Source organism: Tachysurus fulvidraco, chromosome 1 (genome assembly GCF_022655615.1).
Source record: "Tachysurus fulvidraco isolate hzauxx_2018 chromosome 1, HZAU_PFXX_2.0, whole genome shotgun sequence".
NCBI lineage: Eukaryota > Metazoa > Chordata > Actinopteri > Siluriformes > Bagridae > Tachysurus > Tachysurus fulvidraco.
In genome coordinates this window covers 33,405,665-33,418,946 of record NC_062518.1, presented here as the reverse complement: position 1 = coordinate 33,418,946, position 13,282 = coordinate 33,405,665, and the positions used below count along the sequence as shown (strand labels likewise).

General features: G+C 40.7%; 1 protein-coding gene across 3 annotated transcripts in view; it reads right to left on the bottom strand.

Moving 5' to 3' along the window:
• Positions 1–4,515: 4,515 nt before the first annotated feature.
• rbpjb (recombination signal binding protein for immunoglobulin kappa J region b) overlaps positions 4,516–13,282 on the bottom strand; it is a 42,838-nt gene continuing 34,071 nt past the window's right edge. For all 3 annotated transcript variants that reach the window (XM_027134370.2, XM_027134369.2, XM_027134371.2), the window contains exons 6-11: positions 12,477–12,614; positions 10,465–10,577; positions 7,525–7,665; positions 6,492–6,647; positions 5,875–5,978; positions 4,516–5,383 (exon numbers count right to left, since the gene is read on the bottom strand). In XM_027134370.2, coding sequence (XP_026990171.1) covers positions 5,101–5,383; positions 5,875–5,978; positions 6,492–6,647; positions 7,525–7,665; positions 10,465–10,577; positions 12,477–12,614 — 935 coding nt within the window. In that variant the 3' untranslated portion in view covers positions 4,516–5,100. The remainder of the gene's footprint in view (positions 5,384–5,874; positions 5,979–6,491; positions 6,648–7,524; positions 7,666–10,464; positions 10,578–12,476; positions 12,615–13,282) is intronic.

The following is a 13,282-nucleotide window of genomic DNA, read 5'->3' as shown; positions in this document are numbered from 1 at the left end:
ACTGATGGAAGAAACCCCTTAAAAAAAAACTAATAACAACTGAAAGAAGCTATGGTACAAACCTGGAAGAGCATCACAAAAGAAGAATGTACCGGTTGGTGATGTCTTGATGTAGATATTCAAACGAGGGATAGGCCACCAAATATTAAGTGTATTTTATTTCATTTGTGTTAAGATTGCCAATACTTTTACTCATCTAAATAACGGTCTGTCATGCCAAGTTCTGTATAACTCGTAATCTGTCAGTCTGTTGGTTTTGTTCCTCTTATCTATCAACAATAAATGCTGGAAAGTGAAATGGCTACCTTCTGAAGGACAAAGGATTAAATAAAGCTTTTAAGCGCTCTGAATTAGGTGCTCTTGTGTATACACACACACCAAATAAAATGTTTGGGCAGCTTAATGGAAATGTTTCTGGGTGTCTGTGGAACGCTTAGCGCTGCTCATGTGCTCATGTGGAATACTTTCCCTTACACTGAAGTAATCATAAGGTGCAGAATATGGCTTTTAACGGCCTTAGTGGAGAGGAGGTAAAGAGTAAAGGATTAGCATGGTGCTCAGACAAGGCACCAGTGACATTACCCATGAGTCAGTGCACCTGTGAGCATAACAGCTTTTTTTGTATTTAGTATGTCGAGTGGTTAGCAGGCTGAATATTATCTAAACACTGTCATGTGGATGAAGCAGAACGTGTGCTACTGTGGGAAATTCATCAGGCAAACCATCTGCTCGAAGACGAACATTTCTTTTCAGGAAGCAAAGAAGACAAAATACGAATATTTCTCAGTTTTTATTTTTTTTATTTCTTGATTTTTGTTGCCAATATTGCGAGTTGCTTTTCCTTTAATGACATACGAAACTGAGCAGGTGCAATATGCACAAAACCCTCAAACAGACAACTGAAACTAATGTTCTACATATAAAAAAAAAACTGCCCCGGTTTTCATGTTATTGCTAAAATATCACAGACGGCACAGGATCCTACTGGCAGGATTGAGATCACTACCATACCAACACCTCGGCTTATTATCACTAGAACAATACACTCAGAGATGGGGCTTGTACTCATGAAAAGAATGGGAGTATTATGCAGACGTAAGCTAGGCTTTCAGCGCGCTCACACATGTACACAGACACGCTTGTAGAACTGGACACATGACAGTCAGCGAGAAGGAACAAGAGACACGAGAGCCTTTGTAGGTAAAAAGAATAAGTGCAAAAGGAGACCAAACCCACAAAGAAATGAAGAGGGAACGTGAGGGGTGCAGTCTGTCTATATATGAGTGAGTGAGTGAGTGAGTGAGTGAGATAGATAGATAGATAGATAGATAGATAGATAGATAGATAGATAGATAGATAGATGGATAGATGGATAGATAGATAGATAGATAGATAGATAGATAAAAAAAGAGACTAAAAGATAGATTAAAAGAGAGAGTGCAAGAGAGAGAAAGAGTTGAGAGCTTTTGAGATAGATAGATAAAAAAAGAGAGACTAAAAGATAGATTAAAAGAGAGAGTGCAAGAGAGAGGGAGAGAGAGAGAGAGAGAGAGAGAGAGAGAGTGAGTGAGAGGGGGAGAGAGAGAGAGAGAGAGAGAGAGAGAGAGAGAGAGAGAGAGAGAGAGAGAGAGAGAGAGAGAGAGAGAGAGAGAGAGAGAGAGAGAGAGAGATGCATTTTGCATGTTGTTTATCAGTTGTTTACAGCTCATCATCTGATACAATAGAAGGCTTTTCCTCCAAAAGCTGCCTCTGGTGCTATTCTTTTCTTAGGTAGTGCATTAAAAAAAAAAAGTAAGTAAAAAAAAAAAAATCATTTGGCATATTAGAGGACAAACACACACATCCATCAGCGCTCGTAAAAAAACAGCTGCTTTCGGAAGAGCCGAGTAAAACATGGAAATGTGAGATGACGTAAAAAATGTAACCGCCGGACTATAAAAGCTGTCACACAGACAGACAAGCAGTTATTCAGAGCTTTCTCACAGCTCGTACTGTGGAAATGTGAACTGAGCTGGGATGAAACAGGGTGAGTTTTCAATGCTGTGATTATGGTATGTTGTGTGTGTGTGTGTGTTCCTATACAGCTGAACTCTCCAAGAGACAGAAAGATGATACTTAATGGACATAAGTAAAAGATGCTTTGTCAGATTAATCATTCTTCAACTTGGTAAGTCAGGTAAGTCATGTAAAGCAGTTCAGTAAATTCCTTCATTCTAAAGCTCCACAGCGGAAACAAAAATAACAAAGTCAATGTAAACAGCAAAAACAGTTAGGATTGTCATAGAAGCCTGTTTTGGAGAGCAATCCAGATGAATGCTGCTGCCACGCCACTGCTTCAGGTGACTGCTGAGAATCGACACTTTTTTTTTTTTACAGGCCCAACTGCTTAGAACATCCTCAAACAGTCAAAAACAAACATGATCGACGGCCGATTCTTGTTTCTTACACAAGTTCAAATAATAAGGGCATTTTTTTAATACTTGGAAGCAAGCTGGCCTTAAAGCACTTCAATGGTGACGCCACACTAAACAGGGAGGCGGATTTAGTAATAATTTAAAAAAATACAATATTAGATTTTAAAGCTACTTTTCATGTTAGAGAGAGAGAGAAAAAAAATAAACACAAGTCAGTGGAAAAAGGGAAGAACAGTGTCAATCAGTAAACCTTTGTATCTTAACGTTCTGGTCAGGAAAGGACAAACAGCATGACTGACTAACAACTTATTCACTAGTAAACTTTGTTCTAAACACAAAGGCTTCTATTGGTTTCGGATCGGCGTCGGCTCCAGACCGTCCTTCGGCTTTCGCTTAGTTGAGAAAGGAAGTATGTATTATTGTTGTAAAATCAGATACTGTATTAGTCTAAAGTAAAATGTGATGAGCAAAGTGAACTGGAGATGAGCGTGCTGTGGATCATAACCACTAAAAGTGGCTCAGGCTGGTGAAAAATCTGCGGTTAATCCCACAGACCAAGACACAGAACCTATACAATATTGCTGTATGCATATATCTTTGAACAACAATCGTACATCTAAAGGGCATTAAACTTCTATTGGAGGCTTTTCTATGTCTCTTGTCATCAGCACACACCGAATTGCTCGGAAAACAGATACCACGGTTTCTAGGCTATGAGCCGTAACACAGAGGCGCGACGGAAAACAAATAATAGTTTTAAGCAAAAAGGAAGCATAGTGCTGCTCCGTATAAGTTAATCTACTGTACAAAACTACTACAGCAGGCTGATCTGTTAGTTTCTCCTAGCTGGCGTGAATAATCTTCATATACATTAGTGTGTTAGCAAGGCCACGAGGAACAAATTCGATAAGTGACGGAATTAAAGCTCTACTTTTGGTGTACAAGAGGCCGCGGCTGCCAACACACTCTTCGGGAAAATTTTCCACAAAAGGGAAACTCGGGACAACATCTTTGGGTATGTTCATGTGAGAGCATCTGAAGGTTTTGACCACATGCGGAAGATAAGGGGATCGAGTCTGAACTTTAAAAAGCCTTGGTAATGACTAAGAAATATTAAAAACAGAACTAAAAGCAAAAAACAACAACAACAAAAAAAACCCTCACAAGGCTGAGCTCAAGAGTTCACAGTCACAGGCCGCGGTCGTAAGGTGTGAACTGCAATTCAACTAAAAGTGTTATTACAATAAGGCCACGTCTAATGGAAGAATATTACCTATTCAAATAATCCAGTCGTTTTATAACCAAAAAAACATTAGAAAAATTAAAAAATTAGGAAGACAAAGGAATTTCAAAAACGGTTTAGGAGACAGAATGATCTCAGAGCACAAACTGAAAGAAAGTCTGTCCAGTCCAGACTTATGACACACTGTCGTTAACAACATCCCAACACAGAAGCGCTGCTTAAGATCATTATGCTCTGTGTGTGAGAAACCATCAGGAATGAATGGCTACGGTTTAGTGGACACACTCGTTCCACGCCTCGGTATTGCGACTAGGGATTTCTGTTTTCACGGTTTTGGACAGGAGGAAGAGAGGGGGAGAGAGAGAGAGACAGCGAGAGATAGAGAGAGAGGGGGAGAGGGAGAGGGAGAGAGAGAGAGCTCGCTCCTCCTGTGATAACTAATACACCCTATTAGAAGATCCTTACAGGAAGAATATACACGTCATTGCAGACAAGGCAGAGGCGTTGCTTAAAGCTTTTTTGTTCTTTTCAGAGAATTTTTAAAAATCAATAATAAAAAATAGAGCCTCTGAGTTTCATCCCAAAGCAAAACAACTTCAAATAAAAAAGAAAGAAAATACAAAGTCCCGTATCAAAAATTCAGAAGTATCAAAAATGAATTCTGCAAATGTGAAAAGGACATACGTATACATATATATACGTATATAGATTAAAAAAAAAGCTATACAAAAAAGCAAAGAGAGGGAAACAGCAGTCTGCCCACATCCCTAATAATAATAATAATAATAATAATAATAATAATAATAATAATATAATAAAAACAAACAAACAAAAACGTAAATAAAAAAATGTAAAAACTCAGAGTAGAAACAGAATCTATTTGGTAACAAAAGCATACTATGTGTTTAGATACAAAAAAATGTATGGAGGAAAATGTACCTTTACTAAAGCTTATTCAATAACCTTGGTCCATAAAAACTACATTTCATTTACAAATTTAACGTGACCCTCGTCTCATAAGTCCAGAGCGAGCCACAGGTGATTTTAGCCATTTTACTCCTTCACACAAACACAATTCAGGAAAGTGTTGGGGGCAGAAAGAGGGGACTCAAATAAAAGTTGGAGAAGAGACTTCTTGCTTAAATGCCTCATTACTAAGGTCAGATGTTCTCGCCCTCTGCTTGTCGAAAGGTGCAGGCGTTCACGGCTGTCTCGGCCATGTCCATCAGCGAGCGCCAGACGTCTCATCTCGTCGCCTCCTTATGCCATTTCTTGCCCCTCGGTTCATCGTTACTCTCCATATTCCTCGTCTTTGTGTTTACGTTGCTCAAATACATTGTTCAGTTTTGAAATCGATATGCAGCACTTTGTTGAAATGTACCTGTAGTTTTTTGTTTTTTTTTCTTTCCCCCACCCACAAGTTCTTGAGAGCTACCACGTGTGTTACGAGACCACGGCGGCTGTGGCGTTGGAGGAGTTCGCCGTGACTGAATTTGGTGTGTCAGTGTTGGGGGTGTTATTAGCGGAGCGCAGGATGGCTCCGGCAGCGCTGCAGTGAGGCCTCGGGCCTGGCTCGGGTGTGTACGTGAACGTCAGTGTGGTGGAGTAGATGATGCCGTCGTTCCTCACCAGCGTTACAGGAACCTGGACTGGCTGTCTCACCCACCGCCAACCCTCGCGGAACGCTGAAATGTCCGGTACGACACACAGCATGCTTTCTCCACACCTGCAACACAAGCCGGATTTACTGTGATTAATAAATCACACTCTGCACGCACAAATCCAAATGAGTGGTCTTCATGGGCCAGTGCTATATATGTGTGTGGTAAGAATTTAATATATAAATAAAAATGACACACTGTCCACTGGCTAGTGTCTGTGTGTTTGATGGAAAGTGCCATCTCTACAAATTAGATTTTGTGTCTCCAGGAAACAGAGGGCTGTGTCAGTATTCAAACTGTTGCATTCAGGAGCCCTTTCATAACCTTTTTTAATAACTCCTCTTTACTGACGGAGCCAATAATTCCAGATCTGAACGTAGACCCTCTCGTTGGACAAACGTTATAACGAAGGGGAACCACCATTGTGGCACATCGTCACTGGTTAAGTAAGAGCACTTAAAGTAACCATTGTGATATTTCACCCTCACCTTTACAAAAAAGCTTCATCTCCTCTAAACAGTCCAGGCAGCATTTCAAATCTGTGTAAAAATCCTACCTGTACATCGTCTCTGCTTCCACTTCCCCGAACCACACACGCAGGTTTGGAGCAAAGTTCTGTCCTGTTAGCTCCAGCATGGCAACGTCTCCTCCGCCGTTCAGCTGTGCACATGAAACACACAGACGCTCCATTAGTTTACATGAAAGAATATGTCCAGTGATGTGTGGAGAGGACATCTGTGTATCTTTCATTAAGGTAAAAAAATAAATACATTTCTTCTAAACTTGAGCTCTTCATTTCCATTGCATTGTATGAATGAATAATGTTCTTTTGGCTGCTCTGTGTTCAGGGTCGCCACAGTGGATCATCTGGTCTGCATATTTGATTTGGCGCAGTTTTTACACCGGGTGCTCTTCCTGACGCAACCCTCCCATTTTATCCAGGCTTGTGTCCGGCACTGAGATCTAGCCACCCTTCCGTTGCTGAGTTATCTCCCTGCTCATGAATCGAACCCATGCTGCGGCAATGAGAGCACGGGATCCTGCCATTGGACCACCAGGAGGCCATTGTATGAATAAATAACGACTAAAAAACATTTGTATTGATTCACCACAGAAGATTTGATCCAGTGTGAACTGTTTAGAGCATCGTCATGTGTATAGCTGTGTGTGTACCTGTAAGCTTTCAACCACAGGCACAGGGGTGACAGATGAGTGTACTGGACCCATTCCCTCATAGAAGGTGTATTCTGCTTTATCTGTGCTGATGATTGTCCAAGAGGCACCGTCATTGATCATCTCTTTATTTGGTTCTTTTGGGCATGGAGTGGCCTGACACACACACACACACACACGGTAAAGCTAATGCAGCAAATAGGAGCATACATTATTAATGAAACAATTATGTATATTTATAGACAAGGCATCTGATTTAAACAAAAATTATTTATGAGCTGATAAACATTACATCAGAAGAATAAGGCAAACTGAATTCTCTGGATGAAGGAATGTGTGTATGTGTTGTACTGCATGTACTGTGCAGCTCTACATAGGTACCACACAGATCATTCTGTAGTGAGCACGTGTAGGTTTAACATTTAAACCCGAGCTTCACACCAGCAGAGAGAAAAAACAAGCTGTAAGAAAAGCAAATCTTTCTTTAATTCTAATTCTAATTCTCAATAAAACTATAACACTGAAGAGAGTGAACCAGAGAGAGAGAGAGAGAGAGAGAGAGTGAACCAGAGAGAGAGAGAATATTTAATTTTGCCCTTCCTATGTATTTACGTGTAGCAAAAACGTCACACACCTGAATAACGATGTGTATAAATACCAGTGACAGCACAATGCCACATTTGCTAAAGACTGATATCAACACCTTGAGTATCAGATACTAATAACTTACATATTAAACATAAGAAAGTATAAAAAGAATAAAATCGATCATAAAAGTTCAGTTCCAAAGATAAATGTAGTTCCCATATTCCCATCTTCCGATTTGTTTTTCCCCGATCTCATGAGTTGTCTCTGATATCTGATCCACCATTTTATTCTGGCACAAACCCAAGATATCAATTTTGGTGTCGGATCAGTGCCAACTCTACTTGCAGTTTATACATGATACAGATTACATGTGGTAGCCAAATGTTTCCTCTAATCGGGAACGTTGTCTTTGATATGACTGTATTTACTACACGTGTGCGCTTACTTGAAACTGGATGATCCTCTCTTGGGAAAGGCACAGGTACATCCTCTCTGTATCCTTTAGGTAGAAGGCACACTTATGTAGCTGAGACACGGGATCATCTGCGTCCAACAAGGCCGTCTGCTTATCCACCTTACGGATGATCTGTACGGAAAAAACAACCAAACAAACACAGATCTGTTAAAGGATCATTTCTTAAACTAGATCTCTAGCCATTTCTCTACACTACATGATTACTGACCTTCCACACTACAGAATGTAACTGAAAATTTGACACCACCAACACAATGCAGTTAAAACTAGGTCGGATTTCTTGCACTTTCCCTATAGGGTTTTGGGTTTTCACTCTGCGCTCAGGGTGAATCTAATATGTGGAACTGGAAATCCGGTCAGCTGTCACTCCGGCTGAATTCAGTAAAACAGACAAAAATGTCTGACCTTCGCTGAGCTTGCTAACGATATCATCTCACATCTAGTTTAATACAGTGACGTGCAGCAAAGAAAGCAGATGACTCCTGGTGACATGAGTGACAGCAAACTAGATGTGGGTGTGTCCTGTGACACGACTGTCACTACTAATGAGAATAAAGACAGTAAAGTGCACACCGATCCTCCTTCATCTCGTATGGAACGATGCCTATAGACGTGGATGAAATTTATTTCCAAACACTTTCCCTCCACAATGTTTCATTTTAGCGACAAGGAAACCGATTTGTTGTCAAGGAGAATACTAGCTGTGACACCCACTTTTAAACGTTACAGTGATACCTCGAGATACAAGTGCTTTGACATACGAATTTTTTTGAGATACGAGCTGTGATTCGACCAAATTTTCGCCATGAGATACCAGCAAATTTTTGAGGTACGAGCATCCAAGCCGCCGCCGAGACAAAGATCCGCAACAACCATGTGTGCTCTGTTTCCCCCGCCTCAGCTTCCCGCGTGTCACTCGGTTAAAGCCGCCTTTCCACTGCACACGACAAACGACGGCCGATAACCCGGAAGACATTCATTTCCTATGGAGTGTCGCAAAGGGGCTGTGTGAGGTGCCGACCATCTGCGGATTTGTAATTTTCGGATACGTTTTGAGCGTTGGATCTGTTAAAAGATTTGAACTTGTGCAACTACACCGCATCCGATATGCCGACCGGACTGGTATTTATTAAAACGACCGACAGATATTAGCGAGTAAAGTGTGACAAAAAAAAGGCAAAAGCAAGTGAAGAGAAAAGCAATGAAGAAAATTAAGCAAATTTAATGTAAAGAAAACAAAAATTGTAGCAATTAAGTTCAGATAAGTTAAGAGACTTTCAGTTAAGTTCCTTCATTTTAGTGAAGTTTAGTTAAGTTCCATTTAAGTGTAAAGTAGCATTAAGAGTGTACAGTACGAGTAAAATGAACAAAAGTGAAAGTGTAATTCCTCCTAACTCCTCCGCCTGTTTACTCCTCCCTCAACCTCCGTGCGCATCTTCCGTAAAGTAAAACCAGTTTATTTTTTTAAAATTCTCTTTTATTACTGTATGTTTTTATACAATATTTGTCATTTATAAACACAGGTACTGTACATTTTTTCATATTCAAAACACAAACAAAACAACTGGAGTGGAATTTTGCGAGCTGGAACGGATTAATGGGATTTCAGTGAATTTAAACGAGGAAAATTGCTTTGAGATACAAGCGATTTGAGATACGAGCGAGGTCACGGAACGAATTAAACTCGTATCTCGAGGTATTACTGTATTACTATGGCAACCGATAGCAGGAACGAAGCTCCGTCTGTACAGTGAGCCTAATGCACAAATACCTCTAGCTGAACAATTCATCAAAGCACTCTACAACTGTGTTTAACTGTCCATTAATCAAAGAGTTTTGAGTAAACAGGCTTTTATGTTCTTTTGCTTTGTTTGTGCTACGACTGATGCACAAGAGAGAGAAAGGCTGAAAAACATTCATTAAACCAAAGAGCAATTTAATGGCTTATTAGTAAGACAGGCAAACAGAAAACGATTTCAGTTCTGAAGTTGTGGAATAGTGCCGATTTCCTTGAAAACAGGATGTCCATTATCCAGAAGGGCCAACATCAGAAAATCCAAGCAGCGAGAGAACAAAAAAAAACCAACAACAACGTGAAAGTGACCTGACATACGGCTAAGTACGGTGACCCATACTCAGAATTGGTTCTCTGCATTTAACCCATCCAAAGTGCACACACAGCAGTAAACACACACACACCCGGAGCAGTGGGCAGCCATTTATGCTGCTGCGCACGGGGAGCAGTCGGGGGGAGGTTCTGTGCCTTGCTCATGGGCACCTCAGTCATGGCCGGCCCGAGACTCGAACCCACAACCTTAGGGTTAGGTGTCAAACTCTCTAACCATTAGGCCACGAATTTTTCTCCACAAAATTCAGTAATGAATCTTAGTGGAATTAAATGCCTATTTGTTCCAGTAAGAAAACAGCGAGAAAAGTCTGGTGTGATTGCGACTTAAGAAGCAACTCCATCATTATTAACCAAAGACGTTACAGTCTCACTTTCTTGCTTTCTGTTGGCACACAAGACGTGAAATCATCATGAGGTCAACATTTGGTGTAAAATGAAATGCAAATAACTGATAGCAAAACACTTTTTTTTAAACATGCTCTGTCCTTTCCCCTTCAGTGAACTGTTATTTCTGCCTTATGAATTTTATTAGCATTCGGCCTCACAGACGGAGAGAGAGAGAGAGAGAGAGAGAGAGAGAGAGAGAGAGAGAGAGAGAGAGAGAGAGACACAGAGAGAGACAAAGAGAGAGAGAGACAAAGGGAGAGACAGACAAAGAGAGAGAGAGACAGAGAGAGATAGAGAGATAGAGAGATAGAGAGAGAGAGAGAGAGAGAGAGAGAAAGAGAGAGAGGGAAAGAGAGTGAGACACACACACAGAGAGAGGGAGAGAGAGACATTACCAGTCGTGGCAGGGCCATTCCTGTGACAGAGCAGACAAGTTTGACAGTTTGGCCGTAGTGAATGTAACCATCACGCACGGTGAATTCCTCTCCCTCGGATTCATCATCATCCACTGCGGACACACACACACACACGAGAGAGAGAGAGAGATGTTTGTGCATTCCTTTGCAGTTTGCTCCTTTCTTGTTTCTTTGTCTATACCAGCTGTATGATGATGTTTATGATTGTACGGGTGTGTATGCGTGTCTCACTGAGCCTGTCTGTATGATAAACTTCTGTTTATGTGTTGAAGAAAAAAAATACCGCATAAAGAGCCCGCGTCTTCGCATGACCTTTTATATATGTGTTTTGCGCTTAGGAATTAAAAGCATAAAGCATAAAGCCATATTTAGTAATGTGCTACTTTTAATCAAGATTATGTCATCAAATACTTCTAATCTGAGTGAGAATTGTAAAGGTCTGGATAATCCTTGTTAATTGAGACCCGTGAATGATTGTGTGAACTCATTGAACACATTAGGGACGTTGCTTTTTGCAGTCGATTTAGTGATGATAATAAATTAGTACAGAATTGTTACCTAAATATAAAATCAGACTGCTGGGTTTTAAGATACTTAACTTCAGCTGTATAGCATTTCTTTAAAAGGAGCAACGGCTAACTATACAAGCTTGCTTTTGGCTAAACTTTAAATGCAGCAGTTTAAACTAGATTTGTAAAGTTCGTCGTCACAAACTTTGATGTTGGCTTTGACGATGCAAGTATTCGCAACGGATGGTGCTTTTTGGAGGCAAGTGGACATAAGGGTTAAGGTTGCTTTTGGAGGCAAGTGGACATAAGGGTTAATGTTGCTTTTGGAGGCAAGTGGACATAAGGGTTAATATTGCTTTTGGAGGCAAGTGGACATAAGGGTTAATGTTGCTTTTGGAGGCAAGTGGACATAAGGGTTAATGTTGCTTTTGGAGGCAAGTGGACATAAGGGTTAATGTTGCTTTTGGAGGCAAGTGGACAGAAAGCTAGGTTGCCAAAACATTTGGAGGTAAGTGAAGACAAGCATGTGACATCATCCAAATACTCCTGAGGAAGTAAAAACTGATTGTTTTTATATGTCACTTGTCCATGTTGTGCTAATTTTTGATTTTCACGTGAAGTCACGTGACGTGAGCAAAAAACCCATGAGGAAGTTCCCCTCATTGTTCTGAGTGTTTTGATAAGTCACATGTCCATGTTGTAAAAAGTTTTTTGTTTTGCATATTTTGGGGATGGGGCTGCAGGACAACCGGAAGGCCAGTTGGTACACCTTTGTTCAGAGTTTCACCCTAAAGGAGCTGGCTGAGTTTGGTGTAGATAGTTCGAAAGCTTGCCAAGTTATAAACCTCCAAAGTTTATAATGAGAGTCTATGGGAAAAAAGGCCACTTTGAGACCTGGTACCAGAAGTACCGGTACTCGGATCGCTTAGAAAAGTAAAAGAAATAAACTTCAGACCAGCGTCTACAACATATCCGAATTTAGTGCATGTGGCTCGAAAGCCCTAAGAGGATTTACTCTTGATAAATTTTTGTCTAAGTTTAAATAGGAAAACAGCGTTTCATTCAATTTTAATGCAATAATGTGAACGGCTAACATGGTGAAATTTTTTATTCGTTCTAATGCAAATGTTGTTTGCCTTTCAGGTAATAAAAAAACGTCATGCAAAATTTCTTCATGGGATGTCTTGTGTTCGACTACTGATCGGAAGATCATTGGTTTGAATCCCAGGTTCACCAAGTATGTGCTCAGGTGTATAAACTGAAATCAAAATGTAAGTCACTCTGGATAAGAGAGTCTGCTAAACGCTGTAAATGTAAATTTCTGCAGTCGATCTCTCTTTGTACTTTTATTACAACACTCTAAAACGATCCTACACACAGGAATATGATACACAGGTTAGAAGTAATTTAAGAGTAATGTGATCATAATGTGAGTGTGTGCGTGTGCGTGTGTGTGTGTGTGTGTGAGAAAGAGAGACTTACAGAGGTGAATATAGAAGGCTCCCCACTGTTGTGAGCTGGCATGAAAGTTCCCACCCTCCACATGGAGGTAGCGTGTACTGACTGTCTGAGACCGCAGTCTGTTAAACAGAGCCACTTTTGTTCCAGACGCTATGCACACTACACACAGACACACACAAACACAAAGGAGGGGGGTGGGGGTGGGGGGGTGGGGGCAGAAAAAAGCATGGAAGTCATAAAATGTTAGCTAGGAATTTTTAGACTTCATAAAATATTTACAGAGTTTAGGAGCCAGAAGGCCAACTATAAAATGCAGCTCTATTTAGTAGGTAGAGGAAGGAGCACCACAGCAAACAACACACCGCTCAGGGTTTGACGTTGGGATCAGGTTAAGTGTGTTTATGATGCACTAGGGCAAAAATGTTGGCTCTGGCTCCCCTCAGTGGAGAAGGGTGACTTTAACTTCCATCAAAACAAGTCTCCAACTCTTTGTAGCAAACTGTGCTCTGAAGTTGGACTGAACTTTATTTTAAATTCTGCTTCGTTCATCTTCAAAGGACACTTTATTTTGATCCAGGATTGCAGGGGGTCATAGAAAAACTAGACGAGAGGCAGAAATAAACCTAGAAGGGACGCCGGTCCATTTCAGGGCACCATTTTCCACACATACACATCCACATCCACATTCAATTCTGAGTAGCTAATCCAGTGTACTGGTATGTATTTGGTGGGAAACCAGAAAACCGGTTGGAAAACCAAGGAAAACTGTAACAGTACACAGAGCTCAGGGCCAAACCCAGGAGTCTGAGACTGTAGAGAAACTACAG